The 22375-nt window shown below is 46.5% G+C and overlaps 1 protein-coding gene across 1 annotated transcript; it reads left to right on the forward strand.

Annotated features, from left to right (window-relative positions):
• The first annotated feature begins 4169 nt into the window (after positions 1 to 4169).
• On the forward strand, positions 4170 to 21226 carry LOC127594600 (uncharacterized). The gene is made up of 2 exons (XM_052056482.1): positions 4170 to 5090; positions 20985 to 21226. The coding sequence occupies exons 1-2, from the start codon at positions 4281 to 4283 to the stop codon at positions 21159 to 21161; spliced, it is 987 nt and encodes a 328-aa protein (XP_051912442.1). The 5' UTR covers positions 4170 to 4280; the 3' UTR covers positions 21162 to 21226.
• The last annotated feature ends 1149 nt before the right edge of the window (positions 21227 to 22375 follow it).

The raw sequence follows: 22375 nt of genomic DNA on the forward strand, positions 1-22375 counted from the left end.
ATTCAGGGTGTCCCAAAAAAATGGAGCCCTGTGCAGGAAATTAATTTGAGTGGAGCATGCTCTGCACACCGTCAGTGGATGAGAATGATAAAACATCAGCTAATTTCTCTGTGAAACCTAAACCATAATTCCACGATGTATCATAGCCAATCTTGGTGGATTGATGCACTTTGTAAATACAATACAATACAATACAATACAGTACATGGTGATTTATATAGCGCTTTCACAACAGCGGCAGCTGTAACGAAGCGCTTTACAAAACAGTTAACATAAAGTAAAATAATAAACCACAACACATAACATAAAACACGGACAGTCATGCAGTTCTAACCACTTTTCCATCACACGCTTTGTTGTTTGAAGCGGTTTGAGATGAAAGAGGAGAGAATCAAAGTGTCCTTTAACCAGTGGATCAGAGACGTCATGCTCAAAATGTGCACACGTCGGCTACAAGCTAAGTTTCAAAGTCAACAAGAAGCTGTAGCATCCATTGACGAAAAAAGAGATTGGTTCACTTCTCCTGTCCCATGGAAATCCATTTCAATTCCAAGCGGCGACTCACGGTTCCAAATACGCATCGACACTCTTCGCCAACGCTCCTCTCTCCTCATCCTCAACTTCAGCGGCCATCCATCCAGCCGCACCAACGACAACTGTCCAACAGCGCTGACATAGCCACTGAACAAATCGGGACAAAAGATCGTTTCCATGACCACCTCCGTACCTCCGGTGGAAGAGCAAACATTTTGAAAAATGTGCAGGACTCTCACATGAAAACATTGACAAATTCATTGTGTATACGCATCCGTACCAAACCTTAGTTTCGGTAACCCCGTGATTGGCTGTGACAGATAAGACGAGCCATTAATCAAACCAAAATGACATAACTGTTTTATATTTATTTATTTAGTCTTAGTGATAAGCAACTCAGCACTATTATTTTGCAATACAAAATCATAATAATAACTTTACTTTTAGAAATCCTATCCATCATGGTGAGCGGATACCAAGAGACAAGCAACACAGCTTGCTTTCTTAACCGGCTGGATTTATTGTTAGTGAAATGGGTGTCTGTGAGCACTTTGTTTTCCTCTCTGACTGTACACTTGATGGTAGTGTTCCAATAAAAATAATCTTGATATGAAATAGCCTGTTAAGAAAATACAGTGGCTAAATTCTCGCTTTGTTGTTTTGCCTCCCAACACTACAGTATATGCTTAAGAAAACCCACTTCCGTCCTCGCTTAGTCCGTCCTTTTTAAAAACCTCTCATCCTCCATCCCAAAATTAGGTGTATGTCCGTCCAAGGCACGGAATGCCCATCTCTGTATTTATTCATGCGCTTGTGTTTTGGTTGTCTCAAGTTCTCTAAATTTCGCACATATCTGATCTTTTATCTTAGTGATATCAACCACAATAAGGAAATTAATGGTTATTAGTTCTGAGTAAAAAAGAAGCCACAGTATTCTGCATTGTCACATATCATTTTGGGGAACACGTTCAGAGTGCAAACCTGAATACAAAACTAAAACTACTTTAATTAAATGTGACAAAATAATGACATACTCTAACAATGTGTTTCATTTTAATTTTTTTATTTTTAACTCTGTCTCTGAATTAAATAATTTCCTGTGATTAATCATTGTTAAATCAAGGATAGGGAGGGAAATTTAAAGAATGCAGAAACATTCATTTTTCACTTTAGGGCAGTGTATAATGCTAGGTTATCTATCAAATAATAACATAACCCCAAATGTAAATAAAAATGTTTGCTCTAAACACATTATTTGAATGGGTTACCCTGGCAGAAGACCGAAGTTGTGTGCTTTATACAACTGCAGTCGTGGTGCATGTGTATGTGCTTGGTGGTTGGAATCCAATCCTGCGGATTTTGGTGATGTCGGGTTGCCCTTTAGCCCCTACTGAAGTCAATTATTTATTGTTACTGAAACCTAACAGTTCTGACCAAGTTAACCAGAGTTTGAAATTGATAGCATGTAATATTTTTCGATAAATATGTTTGGGATAATATGTTTCGACAATATTTGCTTCTTATATATATATATATATATATGTATATGTATCTGGGCTACTGGAACAAAGCGGATATGGGCGAGATGCGATAACATGGCTCTGTTGGAATGCTACTACTCAAGCAACCCTAGTCAGAGGGGTTACATGCAGAGAATGTGGGCTAAATGGTTACTTCGAAACCCACAGTCACGGTTGACCGCGAAACAACTAGTAGCGCAGTGTTCCAACATCCACAAACGGCAACTGCTGTCACAACTTGAGATTGATGAGGCACAACGCAGGTTCCATGGTGAAGGGCCCCAGGCTGCCAGATCAGAGGAGGAGGTCATACAAGAGATTGGGAGGCAAGCCCCAATGAATGCAGATGATGAGATTGGGTGGTCAGCCCCAATGAATGAAATGCTGAGCGAGGCAGCAACTGACCTGAAAGCTAAGATCATGGCGAGAATGAAAGCTGGGCAACCTAGAAACTGATTACAACGGCTATGTGAAGTACCATCTGAAAGTCTCATAGAAAGTGTGAATGCAGCACTGAGGGCGATCCCTACCGTAACGATCACAGAAACCAATGAGCTGATATACGCTTCAGCATCAGTGATCCTGGAGACTCTGGGCTATAAGAGCAACCATGGAAGCCATGAGATACGTTACCCACCATGGAAAAGACGGTTGGAGGCTAAGATCAAGGCGGCCCGGAAAGATGTGAGTCAATTGACGGAGGCCCAGAGAGGTGTGATGAAAAGGCCGATACCCGAGAGGTACATCCAGATGACCATACCTGAAGCACTCGAAACTGCCAAACAAAGGCTCCAAGCCTTGTCCAGTCGCCTAAAGCGGTACACGAAAGAGAATGAGGCCAGACGAATAAACAGGCTGTTCGCAACACAACCCGCGAAAGTGTACGCTCAGTGGCAGGGTCCTAACAACAGAGCTGACCCACCGAGACTGGAAACTGAAAGGTACTGGAAAGGCATATGGGAGAAGGAGGTTGCACATAACAGCAGTGCACAATGGCTGGTGACCCTGAGAGAGGAACACAGCAACCTCCCTGAACAGAACCCGGTTACCATAACAGTGGCAGACATACATGAAAAAGTCTCAGATATGAAGAACTGGACAGCACCAGGCCCGGACATGGTCCACACTTACTGGCTAAAGAAACTCACAGCACTCCATGAGCGCCTAGCAGTACAAATGAACCAGCTGCTGAGGGATGGGACTCACCCAGAATGGCTAACCGAAGGGCGAACGATCCTGATCATGAAGGATCCCTCGAAGGGTGCAGCCCCATCCAACTATCGGCCAATAACCTGTCTCTCCACAACATGGAAGCTCATGTCAGGCATCATTGCGGCTAAGATAAGTGGACACATGGATCAATACATGAACGAAGCACAGAAGGGCATTGGTAGAGATACCAGAGGAGCCAAACATCAGCTCCTGGTTGACAGAACAGTCGCACAAGACTGCAGGTCCCGACGTACCAACCTGTGCACAGCTTGGATTGATTACAAGAAAGCCTATGACTCGATGCCACATACATGGATCACTGAATGCTTGGAGTTGTATAAGGTGAACAGGACCCTAAGAGCCTTCGTTGCGAACTCGATGAGGATGTGGAAAACCACACTTGAAGCCAATGGCAAGCCACTTACCCAAGTGTCCATCAAATGTGGCATATACCAAGGTGATGCACTCTCCCCACTGCTGTTCTGCATAGGACTGAACCCCCTAAGCCAAGTAATCACCAAGACAGGCTATGGATACCGCCTCAGAAATGGAGCTACAATCAGTCACCTCCTCTACATGGATGACATAAAGCTGTATGCTAAGAGCGAAAGGGACATAGATTCCCTGATCCACACAACCAGGATCTACAGCAGCGACATCGGGATGTCATTCGGGCTTGAGAAATGTAGTCGGATGGTGACTAAGAGAGGAAGGGTAGTCCACACTGAAGGGGTCTCACTCCCTGAAGGAACAATAACAGACATTGAGGACAGCTACAAGTACCTTGGTATACCACAAGCCAATGGCAACCTCGAACTGGCAACAAGAAAAGCGGCTACGGCCAAATACCTCCAGCGAGTGAGGCAAGTCCTAAGAAGCCAGCTCAATGGCAAGAATAAGACCCGGGCAATAAACAGCTATGCCCTGCCAGTGATCAGATACCCTGCAGGAATAATAAGGTGGCCAAAGGAAGAGATTCAGACCACGGACGTTAAGACCCGAAAGCTCCTAACTATGCATGGAGGGTTCCATCCCAAATCCAGCACCCTGAGACTGTACGCAAGCCGAAAGGAAGGAGGCCGGGGACTAGTGAGTGTGAGAGCCACTGTCCAGGATGAAACATCCAAGCTCCATGAATACATCAAGGAGAAGGCTCAAACGGATGACGTACTCAGAGAATGTCTCAGACAATGGGGAACAGAAGATGAGGCGCTGGAAGAGGGACCATCATGGGAGGACAAGCCCCTACACCGGATGTACCACCGGACCATAACTGAAGTGGCTGATCTAAAGAAGTCCTATCAGTGGCTAGAGAGGGCTGGCCTGAAGGACAGCACAGAGGCACTCATCCTGGCTGCTCAGGAGCAGGCCTTGAGCACCAGAGCCATCGAGGCCCAGATATACCACGCCAGACAAGACCCAAGGTGTAGGTTGTGCAAAGAGGCACCTGAGACAATCCAACACATAACTGCAGGGTGTAAGATGCTGGCAGGGAAAGCCTACATGGAACGCCATAACCAGGTGGCTGGCATAGTCTACCGAAACATCTGTGCGGAGTATGGACTGGAAACCCCAAGGTCAAAATGGGAAACACCTCCGAAGGTGGTGGAGAATGACAGAGCGAAGATCCTGTGGGACTTCCAGATCCAGACTGACAAGATGGTAATGGCGAACCAACCAGATATCGTGATCATAGATAAAGGGCAGAGGAAAGCCGTTGTAGTGGATGTAGCGGTCCCAAGTGATGGAAACATCAGGAAGAAGGAACATGAGAAACTCGAGAAATACCAAGGGCTCAGAGAGGAGCTGGAGAGAGCCTGGAAGGTAAAGGTGACAGTCGTGCCTGTGGTGGTCGGAGCACTCGGGGCAGTGACCCCCAAACTAGATGAGTGGTTGCAACAGATCCCGGGAACAACGTCGGACATCTCAGTCCAGAAATGTGCAGTGCTGGGAACAGCACGGATACTGCGCAGAACCCTCAAGCTTCCTGGCCTCTGGTAGAGGACCCGAGCTGAATGAGGGACGGACACCACCCGAGGGGTGAGATGAGGATTTTATTTTTTTATAAAAATTCTGTTGGCAAGCACTTGCACACACTACCTAGATACTAACTGTCACGTTCCGTGACTGCCAGCAGGTGGCGGGTTTTTCCCTCTGCCTAATGCACACCTGTTCTTAATTCGAGGGTGATTATCAGGCCTTTATCAAGTGGCTCTGGCAGCTCATTCTCTGCCGGAGAATTCCACGCCGTGCCATATTCTCTCGTGCTCTATTTCGCTATTCGTTATTGACTCGTTGCCTTCTTGCCTTACGGCCGATACTCTTGTGATTTCGCGTTTAGACTCTAAGATTTGTACTTATCGTATTTTCGCCAATTCAGGCCCTCCTCGTGTTTTGTTTTCCGCGAGCGTTTTCAGTTGGTTTTTTCTTCTTTGTTACTCCTGGTCCTTATTTGATCAGCGTTTTTTGTTACCGTTTTTCCCTGTCGGGCTCTTTATGTTTTTTGTCATTAAAGACACTTTTTGTTTGACAAGATTTTTTCGTTGTCTGCTTTCCGGGGGTCCAACCCTTTACTTCCTTGTTCTGCACGGAGCGATCCGTTATCGCTTCGGGCAGAACGTGACAGAATTCTCCGGCCACCATGGATCCCGCAGATATCGAGAAAATATTGTCCGCTCTTACCCGACAAGAGCAACAGATGAGTCAGCAGGGCCAAGCCATTTCGTAACTCCGAGGCTCGGTCTCCATGCTGGCTCATCGGTTCGACGAATTCGAACCTCGTTTAGTGCGGATGGAGGAACGGAGACCCCCTCCCTCCGGGGCCCGTCCAACCACCCCAGAAGCGCCCCCCTCACATACCACTATGTCGAGGGAGCCATCGCTTCCACACCCCCCTCGTTACGGGGGTGAGCATGGGCAGTGTGGTCACTTCCTTCACCAGTGCTCACTCATATTCGACCAACAGCCGTCTGCCTACGCTAATGATGCCGCCAAAGTGGCCTATGTGATGAGTTTGTTGACAGGTCCGGCGGCGTCATGGGCGATTGCGACCAGCGACGCCAAGCCGAATCTCCGATCGTCGTTCCCTGAGTTCGTGACAGCATTTCGCCGGGTGTTCCACCATCCCGTGCGGGGCCGAGAGGCAGAGGGTCGGCTACTCGCCCTCCACCAGGGAGAACGATCGGTCGCGGACTACTCCATCGAGTTCCGGATTCTGGCAGCACAAAGCGGATACGCCGATCGAGCACTGTGCGGACTGTTTCGCCGTGGCCTGAACACGCAACTCAAGGACGAGCTGGCTACCCGCGACCACAGCACCGACCTGGAGGAGCTGATCGACCTCGCCCTCCTCATGGACAATCGCCTGAGGGAGCGAAGCCGGGAGCGTGGAGGAGATCGGTTTCCGTTCCGACGCACTGCGCACCGTGAGGAACAGCGTGGAGTACTCAGGCCTGCAAGGCTCGGTGACCACTCCCGAGTCCGGGAGACAGCACCCACGGAGAAACCGATGCAACTGGGAGGTAAAGACGTTGGTGTGGAGGGAAGAAGTCGTCGTCTCCGCGATCGGGCGACGAATGACAGCGTCCCACCATCTCCTCACGCCACTACCAGCTATCCAGGATCGTCATCTCAAGCCCACCCCGAGTACTGTGAGTCACGATGCCGCGCGTCACCCCCCGAGTCTAACCGTATCGACATGCGACCGGGACACCCCAACAGACTGGAGCTCGATGGGGAGATATTTGGTGGGTCCCGGTCGAGGCGGGTTCGGGCCCTGGTAGACTCAGGGGCGGATGACTGCCTGATGGACACTGATCTCGCATCTGAACTGGGTTGTTTTCTGGAGGAACTAATCGATAGGAAGCGGGTTCGTGATCTCGATGGGCGTCTCCTGGCGGTCGTTACACATAGAACAGAGCCATTGAAGCTCCAACTTTCCGGTAACCATGTCGAGCACCGTCGCTTCCTCGTAATGCGGTCCCGTAACGCTCCTATCATCCTCGGTTTACCCTGGCTCAAGGTACACAACCCCGTAATTTCCTGGGCGCGCCCAGCCATAGATAGTTGGAGCCCATACTGTTATCAACACTGCTTACAGTCAGCCGTCGGGGGGTACGATCGTGTCACACCCCCCGAGGAGATCTGCCTTGACGGAGTGCCGGATTGCTATCGGGACCTCAAGGAGGTCTTCAGCGAGGATCGCGTGCGTTCTTTGCCCCCACACCGCCCCTACGATTGCGCTATAGACCTGCTGCCGAGCGCTCCGTTGCCGACCTCGCGGCTGTATCAGGTGTCCCAGCCTGAGCGCGAGGCGTTGACGGAGTATATCAACAGCTCGCTTGCTGCAGGTCTCATTAGACCATCACGTTCACCGTTAGGGGCGGGTTTTTTCTTCGTGGGTAAAAAGGACAAAACCCTGCGACCCTGCGTCGACTACCGTGGGTTAAACGACATAACCATAAAGAATAGATACCCACTACCTTTGTTGGATTCCGCCTTTGCCCCACTGCAATCCGCCACAGTCTTCTCAAAACTAGATTTGCGCAGCGCTTACCACTTGGTCCGTATCAGAGAGGGTGACGAATGGAAGACCGCTTTTAAGACCCCTCTGGGCCATTTCGAGTATTTGGTGATGCCTTTCGGGCTTACTAACGCTCCTGCCGTATTCCAAAACCTCATCAACGACGTTTTAAGGGACATGATAAACACTTTCTGTTTCGTTTATCTGGACGATATTTTGATTTTCTCCCGGTCATTACAAGAGCACCAACAACATGTTAGGCTGGTGCTACAGCGTCTATTAGAAAACCGGCTCTTCGTCAAGGCAGAAAAGTGTGAATTCCATGTCCCCGTCATCTCCTTCCTGGGGTTTATTATTGAACGAGGTAGGTTGCGAGCAGACCCCATTAAGACCGAGGCAGTCAAAGACTGGCCGGTTCCTACTAACCGCAAGGAACTGCAGCGCTTTTTGCGGTTTGCAAATTTCAATAGACGGTTTATCCGCGGTTATAGTCAAAAGGCGCTTCCCTTAACCCGCCTTACTTCTATTAAGACCCCATTTAAGTGGGACCCTACCGCGGATGCTGCATTCGGAAACTTAAAGGTGGCGTTTACCAGTCCCCCCGTACTTCAACATCCTGACCCCGATCTTCCCTTTATTGTAGAGGTGGACGCCTCGGATTCAGGGGTGGGGGCGGTGCTGTCCCAACGCTCTCCGGTCGACCAGAAGCTGCACCCCTGCGCCTTCTTCTCCCGTCGACTCACAGCGGCCGAAGCCAATTAGGACGTGGGCAACCGTGAGCTGTTGGCTGTTGTCTCCGCCTTGCAAGAGTGGAGACACTGGCTCGAGGGGGCAAAGGAACAGTTCACGGTCTACACTGACCATAAGAACCTCGCTTACCTCCGAACCGCAAAAAGACTAAACTCCCGTCAGGCCCGGTGGGCCTTGTTCCTCACCAGGTTCAATTTCATTCTCACCCGTCTCCACGACCCCACGGGAGGGGATCGGCCCCCGGAAACCATCCTCCCGGTTCAGTGCATCGTGGGGGTCGTCCAATGGGAGATTGAGCAACGTATCCAGACTGCCCTGGAGGGGGTTCAGGTACCGGCGGGGTGTCCAGCGGGGAGGCTGTTCGTGCCTCCGCCCCTGCGGTCTGAAGTCCTGCAGTGGGGTCATGGGTCCAAGGTGGCATGTCATCCAGGGGTGAACCGGACGGTGCAACTCGTCGCCCAGCGGTTCTGGTGGCCGGAGCTCCGGAGCGACGTGACGGAGTTCGTCAAGGCCTGCACCTCCTGCGCATGCGGCAAGTCTTCCAATCAACCTCCGGCAGGATTGCTCCAACCGTTGCCCATTCCGCCTCGTCCTTGGTCCCACATCGCTTTGGACTTCATTACGGGCCTTCCCCCCTCCCGGGGTCGAACGGTCGTGCTCACGATCGTGGACCGCTTCTCCAAAGCGGCTCATTTTGTGCCCTTGTCCAGGTTGCCGTCGGCGCTGGAGACCGCCGACCTCCTGGTTAAACACGTTTTCCGCCTCCACGGCATTCCTACTGACATTGTGTCGGATCGTGGGCCCCAGTTTGTGTCTCGCGTCTGGAAGCGGTTCTGCCGGTCCCTCGGAGCTACTGCCAGCCTGACCTCCGGCTACCACCCCCAGTCCAACGGACAGGCGGAGCGCGCCAACCAGGATTTGGGGGCGGCCCTCCGCTGTGTGTGCCTCCACCGTCCCGCATCATGGGTCGACCACTTACCATGGGTGGAGTATGCACACAACACCCTCGTCTCCTCCGCAACCGGCCGATCACCGTTCATGACAGCTTACGGCTACCAGCCGCCACTGTTTCCATCACAGGAAGGGCAGGTGGAGGTCCCTTCCGTTCAGCACCACCTTAAGCGGGCCCATCACATGTGGAGAGAGGCCCGGGCCGCACTGCGACCCGGAACCGGCAGATCGCAGATCGTCGTCGGCGCCCTCCTATGTGGTGGGACAAAGGGTGTGGCTGGCTATGAGGGATCTTCGCCTGGCCGGCACGTCGGCGAAGCTGGGACCCCGATTCACTGGACCATTCGAGGTCGAGCCCGTCATCAGTCCAGCTGCAGTCAGGCTCCGGCTGCCACCCACCATGAAGGTTCACCCCGTCTTCCACGTCTCCCTAATCAAACCCGTGTCTTCCAGTGACTTGGCTCCTTCTCCCACGCCGCCTCCACCTCCGCGGGTGGTCGATGGTGGTCCAGTGTACACAGTGCGTGCCATCCTGGACTCTCGGCGCAGGGGCAGGGGTTTCCAGTACCTGGTCGACTGGGAGGGCTACGGGCCGGAGGAGCGGCAATGGGTGCCTCGCTCCTGGATCCTTGATCCGTCCCTTCTGCGCGACTTCCACACCTCTCATCCATCCAAACCGGGGGATCCGCCGGGAGGCGTCCGTTGAGGGGGGGGGGGTACTGTCACGTTCCGTGACTGCCAGCAGGTGGCGGGTTTTTCCCTCTGCCTACTGCACACCTGTTCTTAATTCGAGGGTGATTATCAGGCCTTTATCAAGTGGCTCTGGCAGCTCATTCTCTGCCGGAGAATTCCACGCCGTGCCATATTCTCTCGTGCTCTATTTCGCTATTCGTTATTGACTCGTTGCCTTCTTGCCTTACGGCCGATACTCTTGTGATTTCGCGTTTAGACTCTAAGATCTGTACTTATCGTATTTTCGCCAATTCAGGCCCTCCTCGTGTTTTGTTTTCCGCGAGCGTTTTCAGTTGGTTTTTTCTTCTTTGTTACTCCTGGTCCTTATTTGATCAGCGTTTTTTGTTACCGTTTTTCCCTGTCGGGCTCTTTCTGTTTTTTGTCATTAAAGACACTTTTTGTTTGACAAGATTTTTTCGTTGTCTGCTTTCCGGGGATCCAACCCTTTACTTCCTTGTTCTGCACGGAGCGATCCGTTATCGCTTCGGGCAGAACGTTTGTATAAGCTTGGCTTTACCATACTAAATGGGCATATAGCCCTGCTACCCATGATTCCCGTGCATGGAATCGGACCTTGGTCTTATTAAAAAAAACAAAAGTGGACCTACAGCATTTCTAGTTGAGGACCACTGGCCTAAAGTAACCATTAGATCATGCTGCAACAGCGGATAGTGGTAACCTAAAAAAAAAAAACAAAAAAAACAAAAACAAAAAACCTGAGTAACTTTTTCATTCCTTTGAAAATTATACATTTTTTAAAAAGTATTTACAGTATGTGAACTGAATAAAAAAGTTACTCATTAAGGTCAAAGTAAAATTATACATAATATGTTGTGGTCACTTAACAGTCCTGAGGTCGGTTGTTAGAATCCGAGCTTGGGCCTCCAGAAGTTTGCATGCACTCTCCATGTTTGTTGGGATTTTATGCTAGTACTCTGGCTTCCTCCTGCATTCCAAAACCACACTTTTTGGGTTAATTGAAAACTAAAAACAAATCCTTAGGTGTCAATGGATGTTTGTCGATAAGTGCCCTGCAATAGAGAGGCGACCAGTCCAGGGTTTATCATGCCTATCATCGGGATTGAGCTGGGATAGGATCCAGGTCACCTGTGACTCTCATGAGCAATATAGAAAATAGATGAACAATGTTACAGTTGTTTCCTTCAATTTACACACCTTATGCAAGTTATAAAATCATTTCCAGAACGTTTAAAAAAAATGTTTTTACGGTGTTTTAACACACTTTTTAAATGATCAAACACAGTTAAAATGCATCATACAGTATATTAAGAGAGAAATATCAACAAATAAAAATATTTGTACTCATAACGACTCACGACGGCGATGATGAAGCAGCCATAACACAGTACAGTCCTGTTACAAGGCTGAAATAAAGGTGTTTTCTTTGTAAGAAAAATATGACCAACCTGGTGTTGAAATTGACCATTGAAAATGTCAAGCATGCATGAGCATATAGTACGTCTGCATATAAACATAGTCTCCGTGCTTTTGCATCGGTGACTTTATTGTTGATATATTTCTCACAAACATCTTTTTGGCCAGGTGTTGGCTGCTTGTGTTTTTTTTTTTCTGCTGCAAACCCGGGTGGCTCCGCCATTGTTGTTTTGGAACTGCAGTGCATCACCATGTCAGCAAGCCACCACTCCGTTAACATTGCATTCCATAGGGAAAGGATGAACGCTGAAGTAATCAGCAATGTTTGTGCTGTATCTCAAGAAGACAACAGTCAATCAGGGACTATATATATTAAAATATAAAAAAAAATCCTCGTCTCACCCACCCTCGGGTGGTGTCTGAAAGAAGCAATAAAAATTGAAAAGCCATGTAAAAAGTCCTTATTGTATTTAGGAGACAGACACAGCACTCCATTAACTTCTATATATCATGCCACTTCCTTTACACAACGTCATCTTACTCTGAGTATTGCACGGAGGCATCTCTTCATTTAGTTTAACAAAGTTAAGTAGCACTTGTGATCGGCCCAAGTTACACCTGTGCGATGTGAAAGCTTCCGGTGGACTGTGACAGAACCAGAAATTTTGTCCTCACAGAAACTGTGATGTACTGTTCGGTCAATAGCAAGTACAAAATGTTAGCCCCCTGATTTGGATAAAAACAAGTGAGATTTTCTGCATAATTCATATTCCACAAAGGTAAAATTAATCAGAATACCATGTTTAGACCAGTGTATGTGCATAGAATGTATGATTGTAAAGGCATTAAAAATAAAAAACGACTTCCCCTTTAAATATTCCTGCTGCATAATATATCTCCTTTCCTTTCATAAAGGATGGTCAGAACCTTTCCTAAGCATTATTAAAATTTAGACGATCTTTGCTCCAGGTGCTACCGGCTCATCTCACTCGGTTAGGATAGGAAAGGAAAGTTCCTATGCCAAAATGATAATCCAAAAAGGGCCACTGTTGGTAGATAATCAGGCCATGGGAGGTGTGAGTAAATTGTGAGGGGGTGTTGGCTGGAGCTGGAAATAATTTTGGTGTCTTGTCCCTGCAGTAGGTTCATTAAAAGAGCAACCAGTGTTTTCACCACCATGGTCGGATCTTACTCTGGAGGGTAACCCATACAGGCAGGTGGCTTGGACAAAATATTTCAACACTGTCAAAGCTGTGTTGTCTGTGCTGCAGTTGAGGTACGTTATTAGCCTGGAATTCCCATCAATGCCAGCATGTGTCACAAACCCCCACCTGTAAAACAAACATGAAAACAATTAATGATTAAATACAAGAAAACAATCAAGTTTCATATCTTGTTTGAAATATCATCTCGGTAGAGGTGATATTGCTGTGCACTTAAGACTACATGGAGGCAATTTGGAGTTTGTGTAACTTGGATATACAAATGATAAAATTCAATTTAATCTGTGCTGTCCATACAATCTGTGCTGTCTAATGCTCCCGCGAGTACAAATATAAGATGATCCCTTATTACCGAATGAGACGCATATGCCCATCTATGTGCCATAAACTATTGGGGAATGGCTGCTCAGGAGCAGACCCTGAGCACCAGAGCCATTGAGGCCCAGATATACCACACCAGACAAGACCTAAGGTGTAGGTTGTGCAAAGAGGCACCTGAGACGATCCAACACATAACTGCAGGGTGTAAGATGCTGGCAGGGAAAGCCGACATGGAACGCCATAACCAGGTGGCTGGCATAGTCTACCGAAACATCTGTGCGGAGTATGGACTGGAAACCCCAAGGTCAAAATGTTATTTATTTAATGTCCTGTTCAAGATATTGTAATTTTGATTGTTGTTCGAAATGTGTTTTAGTTTTCATGGTGTTCCACGATTAAACGTTTTGGACATCAGTACGAGGCGTCATCCTTGACCGGGGTAGATACAGTGAAAACGTGTCCTCATCCATCCTTCTGGAGGCTTCGGCGCGCAGGTGCTTCCCCCACGGCAAGCTATCGGCTTCGGCACACATCACATAGCAAGCTACGAGCTACATCGAGCGTCGTCGCACTCGACCCGCGTGCCACACAGCTATCCACGAGCTACTTCGAACGTCGTCGCACTCAACCCGCAGCAAGCTACAGGCCTCAGCATGCATCGTCGCTCCTCAACCGGCAGTAAGGCAAGACTTCAACGCGCGACGGTGCGTCTCATCCTGTAGCAGCTAAAGGTTTCGGTGGACATTAACCAGAGTTGGCAAAGGCCTATACAGCTTCCAGTAGCTCACAAAGTAGATGGATAGAACATAGGCAAAGATTATCATAAATGAGAACTAGTGAATGTGAGTTCTTGAATGTGTGAAAATATCTGTTGAATGTTTGACAAGCGCATCATTGTTATTATTGCTCTGTAAAACTCAGGTTCTGAACTTTGAAAGCTCCAAGAATGTCTCAAAATAGCGACAGTCAGTGTGATAAGATGCAAGAGCATGAAAATGTGGAAAGGGAGGCTGAGGCAAAAATAAGAAAATCCTCTCGTTTAAGACATTTGACACCTAAAATGCAGGAACTAAAAGAGAAAGAGTTCATTCAAAAGGAAGGCAAGTTGAATGTAACTTATGTGAAATGGAAAAGTCATGTTAGAGAAACCCGAAGAAAGTTAAAACAATGGTGCCCTGAGCAAGACATGTACGATATGATGGATGAAGTTGAGAAGCTTGAGGGTGAGATAAAAGAAATATACGACAGTGTCCGAAGCCAGACAACACCAAGTCAAGAATTACGGCGAAAAGTTGATGCATGTGTAGCGGCAACAGCAGACTTACTGCAAGTAATGAGAATCAGTCTAACAGAAGATGAAGATGATTTTGATGCTGTGGCAGAAAACGCAAAATTACACATGCTGCTAGATAATGAATATGCCAGATCCATATATGGTTCCACAGCCTCCATAGTTACAGCACCCAGTGCCAAGCCTTCCGGGCACCCGTCCGAATCACCAAGCATTTCGGTTAAGCGGGCCGAAATGGCTGCTCTTCTGTCTGCGAAGGAAGCTGAGATTAACATGGAAGAGGCTATTGAAGCTCAACGTCAGCAGTTGAAAAAACTTGAAAATCAGAGAGACATGGAAGTAATTAAGGCACAGTTAGGTGTATATGAGGAAGAGGAAATTAAGGAAAGGAATGGGACGAGCAGCCCCGTACACACCAAAGAGAATGTTGCATTTCCTTCTTCTCACCATGCCCCACGTCACGAACAGCAAACTGTACAAAATGAGACAACCTTGGTTCAGACATTACAGGAATCATTAGCACTCAGTCGCCTTCCAAACCCAGAGCCTACAGTATTCTCAGGTGATCCTCTGAACTTTATAGAGTGAGTACAAGCTTCAAAGCTCTGATAGAGAAGCGATGCTCAAACCCTGCAGATAGGTTGTTTTATTTACAAAAGTACATAGCAGGGGAGGCAAAATCTTCTCTTGAAGGCAGTTTTTATAGAAGAGACGAAGAAGCCTTTCAGCAAGCATGGGATCGACTCAACACCAGATATGGTAGTTCCTTCATTGTACAGAGGGCTTTCAGAGAAAAACTCAACGGATGGCCTAAGATTGGTGGGAGGGAATATTTCAAATTGAGAGAATTCAGCGATTTCCTCCAAACTTGTAGCAATGCTATGCCTTACATAAAGGGCCTGCAAGTTTTGAATGACTGTGAGGAGAACCAGAAAATGCTGGTGAAACTACCAGATTGGGTGACATCCAGGTGGAACCGTCATGTCACAGAGCAGCTAGATGAGGGTAAAGACTATCCAAGTTTCCATAACTTTGCAACATTTATATCTAAAGAGGCACGCATAGCTTGCAATCCAGTGTCGTCTCTATACGCATTAAGACAATCTACTGAGATGACAGTAAAGGGAGGTAGGCAATCAAAAGCAAACACATTTGCTACAAAGGTGAGGATCCCAGATCCGCAAACCTCTACAGCCGATCAAGACCCCAATGAGAACAATTTACGAGATGGCGAAAATCCAGGCATATGTATATGCTGTGGAGAAGAACACTCTCTACATAAATGTAAGAAGCTTATGAAAATGTCTTCAGAGGAAAAGAGATAATACATCTATGAAAATAAGCTATGTTTTGCATGCCTGAGAAGGGGTCACAATTCTAAGGCATGTAGAAATAGAGCCATGTGTGGAGTATGCCGAAAGAGTCACATGAAGATCGTTCTCCAACGGAGACAGCCTCAGCACAGAACACCACTGAAGAAGTCACATCCTCACTATCTTGTTGTGTCAAGGGAAGTGATGTTGTGAGTACATCAATGATTGTGCCCGTCTGGATCTCAGCACCTAACGCACCTGAGACAGAGGCCCTAGCTTATGCGCTGTTGGACACACAAAGTAGCCAACACGTTTGTTGATCAAGAATTGTGCGCAAAGCTTAAGGTAGACATGGACCCAGTTAAACTGAAACTCTACACGATGATGGGAAAGAACTCAGTGATAAAAAGCGAAAGAGTTTGTGGACTTAAAGTAAGAGGATTTTCCTCAAATATTTCAATTGACCTACCTCCGGCCTACACAAGAGACTTCATTCCTCTTGACCGGACACATATTCCTACCCGCAAAACAGCCACTTCATGGAAACATCTTGTTAATATAACTCAAGAGATACCCCCACCAATGGATTGTGGCGTTGGATTATTGATTGGCTATGACTGCTCCCGAGCCTTGATTCCAAGAGCGGTCATTACTGGAGGTGACTACGAGCCTTACGCTGTCAAAACCGATCTCGGCTGGAGTATTGTGGGAGGAGTAGCACAATGCGTAAATGCAGGCGATGTGACTGGACGTTGTCAAAGAGTTACCACCCGTAACACCATCAGCCGTCATTAAAGCCCTTGAGTCTGATTTTGCAGACACAAAAGCAGGTGAAAAAAGCATATCTCAAGATGACATTCTCTTTCTGCAAATATTAAAAGGAGGCTTCCAACAAAATGAACACGGCCACCTCGAAATGCCACTTCCTTTCAAAGCACGACCTCACCTCCCAAACAATAAGGTGCTGTCTTTGGCACGACTGAAACAACTGAAAAGGAAGTTAGACAGAGATCACAAGTTCCAAGGTGACTATCTGAAGTTTATGGAGGGCATCATTAAAGATGGTGATGCAGAGAAAGTAGACAGCCAACCAGAACTCGGCAATCTTTGGTTTATCCCTCATCAAGGTGTGTACCACCTCCTCACTCAAACTGGCTGCCGTAACCCCCATCATCAAAAAACCCGGACTCAACCCTGACATCATGAGCAACTTTCGACCCATCTCCAACCTTCCCTTTCTGTCCAAAGTCATAGAACGTGCCGTCACATCTCAAATCAAAACCTACCTAAACAACAACCAGCTTTTTGAACAATTTCAATCTGGATTCCGCACACAACACAGCACTGAAACAGCCCTCCTTAAAATCACCAATGACCTCCTCCTCGCCTCTGACTCCGGCCTACTCTCCATCCTCATCCTTCTTGACCTTACAGCTGCCTTTGACACCATCAACCATTCCATCCTACTCTCTCGCCTACAATCCCTAAACATCACAGACAAAGTCCTTACCTGGCTGCACTCTTATCTCACAGACAGGAAACAATTCATACACATAAACAACTGCTCTTCCTACACTGCCCCACTGTCCCAAGGTGTCCCCCAGGGTTCTGTGCTTGGTCCACTTCTCTTCATTCTCTATCTTTTACCCCTCGGCCAAATCATACGTCATCATGGTCTCCAGTTCCACTGCTACGCTGATGATGTCCAATTGTACATATCCACCAAATCATTTACCCCAACAACCCACTCCACCCTGTCTAACTGTCTCTCAGATGTCAAATCCTGGTTGCAGACAAACTTTCTCACTCTTAACTGTACTAAATCTCAACTGCTTATAATCGGTCCTTGGTCCCTCACCCAAACAACCACCAACTTTACCCTCACTATAGATAACTTCACCCTGCCCCCCTCCTCTCACTGTCGCAACCTCGGTGTCCTTTTTGATAATAACCTCTCTTTCGATCAACACATCACCCAAATCACCAAAACTGCTTTCTTCCACCTCAAAAACATTGCTCGTCTCCGCCCATCACTTTCTTTCAACGCTGCTCAAACCCTCATCCACTACTTCATCACCTCCTGCCTTGACTACTGCAATAGCATTCTCTATGGTACAACCTCCAAACTCCTCAATAAACTACAGTACATCCAGAATGCCACCGCCCGCCTACTCACCCACACCCACACTCGTGATCACATCACCCCCGTCCTTAAAAACCTCCACTGGCTCCCTGTTCCCCAGCGTATTCAATTTAAACTGCTCATACTCACCTATAAAGCCCTTCACAATCAGGCACCCTCCTATCTTTCCGACCTTCTTTACCAATACACTCCTTCCCGCAATCTCCGCTCCTCAAACACAAACCTCCTCGCCATCCCCGTGACCAAGCTCAAAACCTGGAGGGACCGAGCCTTCTCTGTCGCCGCCCCCACCCTCTGGAACGCTCTACCACAACACATCCGCAACTGTACTGACCTCCAATCCTTCAAATCATCCCTAAAAACTCACCTGTTCCGCTATGCTTTTAATACCTTTTAATCTTTTTTACCAATTTTTCTTTTGTTCAAATTATGTATGCTTGTTTTAAATGCACATTTTTATCCTGTGTTTTTATGCTCTTGTAAAGTGTCTTTGAGTGAGATGAAAAGCGCTTTCAAATAAAATGTATTATTATTATTATTATTTACCACCCCCGGAAACCGAACAAGAGCCGTGTGGTCTTTAACTGTTCTGCAAAGTACAAAGGCACCTCACTGAACAACCATCTGTTAACAGGACCTGACCTTACAAATGGCCTCACAGCTGTACTATGTCGTTTCAGGAAACACCCTGTTGCAATTATGTGTGATGTAGAAAAAATGTGGAGACTTATAATAATAATAATAATACATTTTATTTATAAGCGCCTTTCAAGACACCCAAGGACACTTTAAAATAACAAAAAAACACAAAACAATACAGGTTGAGATTCACAACCCACAGAATACCGTATGAAGGTGCATTTATTCGGAGCATCATCTTCCCCTGGCTGTCAATTATGCCATGAAATGCCTTGCCAACCTTAATGAGAAACAGTTCCCCAATGCAGCTAGTTTCATTCGGAAAAAATTCAATGTTGATGACAGACTCATAAGCGTAGAGTTGGTAGCTGAAGCGAAAGAGCTTGTGAAAAAGGCTCAAGCTCTGTGTGCAAGAGGAAACCTACACCTCCACAAATTTTCCAATAACCGAGAAGTGATAGATTCAATCAATGTAGCAAAATGTGCTGTGGACGTGAAGAATGTTGATTTCAGGCCTGACGACTTACCAGGGCAAAGAGCGCTTGGGGTAAGATGGAAGATCGAAAGTGACAGTTTCTCCTTCAAGGTGTCACTTGATAAGATAAAAGACCCACCACACGAAGAGGGATTCTTTCTGTTGTAGCCTCTTTATACGATCCTCTCGGATTTTTAGCTCTATTCATCCTTGAAGGAAAGAGGATACTACAAGAGATGTGTCAGAGAGGTACAGGATGGGACGATCTACTACCTACGGACTTAAAGTTAAGGTGGGAGATTTGGCTAGAGGATTTGGAGAACCTTGATCAAATCAACATTGCGAGATGTTTTATACCGGACACGTTTGGCAAGGTACAGAGAGTTGAGCTTCACCACTTTTCTGACGCTAGCAGCCAATGGTATGGTCAGTGTAGCTACATCAGGTTGTTAAGCAAAGAGGAGGTGAACTGCTCCTTTGTCATTAGCAAAGCGAGAGTGGCTCCAACCAAAATACTCACCATACCAAGGCTGGAGCTAAGCGCAGCAGTAACCTCAGCAGTCGTGAGCAAGATGTTACGGGAGGAGTTGGAAGTCAAAATAGATGAAGAGTATTTTTGGACAGACTCTCGAGTGGTTCTAGGGTATATTAACAATGACGCTAAACGATTCCATGTCTTTGTTGCAAATCGGGTCCAGAGAATTCGTGAAAACAGGGATGCAAAGCGGTGGTACTACGTCGACACAGGAGACAACCCTACAGACCATGCCTCCAGAAGCCTGAACGTGGCAGGTGACATCAACTCAAATTGGCTCACCGGTCCAAGGTTTTTATGGGAGAGAGATATAGCCATAAACGAAGTGACACCTGAGCTACTGGTGGGAGATCCGGAGGTGAGGATTGTACAAGTGTTAAAGACAGATGCTGTAAGGCAATTTGACATTCAAGAGCTTCCGTCACGGATTTCAAAATGGGCAACAGCAGTTAATGTCATTGCTCACATCCAACGGCTAGCCAAGAGAAATAAAACCACAAAACCTTTAAATGTAGAAGGAAAAAGGCAACCAGGGAGAAAGCATCAGATGCTGTAAGTTAAGGTGTCAAATATTCAATCTAGAATAGGTCAATTTTTTGGAATATGTAAATTCCATTGTTTGTTTGAATGACATTAAATTTGTCTCGTTTAAGGACACATCAGGGTGAAATTACTGTTGATTATTTTCAAGGGTGTAAAGTAATTTTTCATTTACAAATGTTACTCCAACATTAATTTGGTGGGAGTGTAACTGGCGCCAAGACTGAGTTGTTGGTTGCCATGACAACAAAAATATAATTTATTTTAGCCTTGTTGTTTTGCAAAAGTATTTCGTATTTCTATGAGAACTTTCATATTTGTTTTTTCCTTAAATCCTCTGAATATGTTATTTGGAATGTTTGTTAAAAATCACTTCCGGGTCAAGTGCCGTGGATAGCGAGGAATGAGAGAAAGATCGAGAAGACAACGGGAGAGAGAGAGAGACAGAGAGAGTCAGAGAGACGATACCGTGTGATCTACGTGATTTACCGTAACTTGATCTACTTTCGGTTTACCAAGGTGCACACGGTATGTCATTTTGTGTTATTTATTTAATGTCCTGTTCAAGATATTGTAATTTTGATTGTTGTTGGAAATGTGTTTTAGTTTTCACGGTGTTCCACGATTAAACGTTTTGGACATCAGTACGAGGCGTCATCCTTGACCGGAGTAGATACAAACAGAGCGAAGATCCTGTGGGACTTCCAGATCCAGACTGACAAGATGGTAATGGCGAACCAACCAGATATCGTGATCATAGATAAAGGACAGAGGAAAGCCGTTGTGGTGGATGTAGCGGTCCCAAGTGATGGAAACATCAGAAAGAAGGAACACGAGAAACTCGAGAAATACCAAGGGCTCAGAGAAGAGTTGGAGAGAGTCTGGAAGGTAAAGGTGACAGTCGTGCCTGTGGTGGTCGGAGCACTCGGGGCAGTGACCCCCAAACTAGATGAGTGGTTGCAACAGATCCCGGGAACAACATCGGACATCTCAGTCCAGAAATGTGCAGTGCTGGGAACAGCAAGGATACTGCGCAGAACCCTCAAGCTTCCTGGCCTCTGGTAGAGGACCCGAGCTGAATGAGGGACGAACACCACCCAAGGGGTGAGACGAGGATTTATATATATATATATATATTAGAGCTGTGAGTTTAGCGCGTTTTTATTGGCATTAATTTAAATGAATTTTAACGGGATTAAAATTTATCTCGCAAGATTAAAGCGGATGTTACGTTGCTCTATAAATACACCAGAACAACAAGCGCGCTGCAGAAGTCCACGCCCATGTCTGTTTTGCCAGCCACGGCAGCACGAGACACTTAAAGAGTTTATGAATGGAAACTTTTAAAAAGTTGCCCGATTGCTCCACTGAGAAGACCAAAGTTATCTGTTCTTCTCTCTCTCTCTGTATCATACAGGTATACGATGTATGCCACTGACACGATTGTTACTTGTTTGGAACTATTTTGTGTGGAAGGTTACACTGTTCTGCGTCCATATAAATAGAGCGGGTGTTCGTCTGACAGTGACTGTGCGCTACAGTAAAATGTCTCCATTGTTGTCATCGAACCAAGTGTAGTCATTCGAAATGAGGTCTACACAAAACCGTAGAGAGACTTCCGCGCAAGAAGGACCAACACAATCAACAGCCTGACTGTGTTAGAGGGAGTGAACCCCGCTCCCCTTTCAGAATGGTTTGCCCTTGCAGCACGGGGGAAGTGCGTGTTCTTGTTTGTACGGCCGTCAGTTTCGAATACAGCGGCACATAATGAACACTGGTGTCCGGTGTCTCGTTATTCTTCAACAAACATACAGAAACAGACTGCTGTGTTGAAAGCAAACTTGAGAAAAATGAAGTATACAACCATGGTTTAAATCCACTATAGGCTGAGTACTAGTGTACCTTAGATGTGCACTTTATAATGTTATATTGCTCTGTTTTGATTTCATAAAAAAAGCTGTTAAAGCAGCTGTTGTGTGACAAAATATTTTTTTCACCGTTATTGATGGACAGTAATATTGTGTGAGAGATTATGTGTAATAACTGTGTAATAACTGCACCAAGTGAAAAATGTTCATGTAAAATGTTATTTCAGTAAATATTTGCATTTGGCACATAGAAAATTGATTCATGATTCCATGTTGACGAGAGCATTAAAATGGGGGAAAAAATAGGACAAAAATGTAAAAGGAAATTCAGAAACGATAAAAAATGTGTGAGTAATCACGATTAATTAATTAATTTGAGTTAATTATGACAGTTGCATTTTTAATTAGATT

This window comes from Hippocampus zosterae, unplaced genomic scaffold (genome assembly GCF_025434085.1).
Source record: "Hippocampus zosterae strain Florida unplaced genomic scaffold, ASM2543408v3 HiC_scaffold_22, whole genome shotgun sequence".
Taxonomy (NCBI): domain Eukaryota; kingdom Metazoa; phylum Chordata; class Actinopteri; order Syngnathiformes; family Syngnathidae; genus Hippocampus; species Hippocampus zosterae.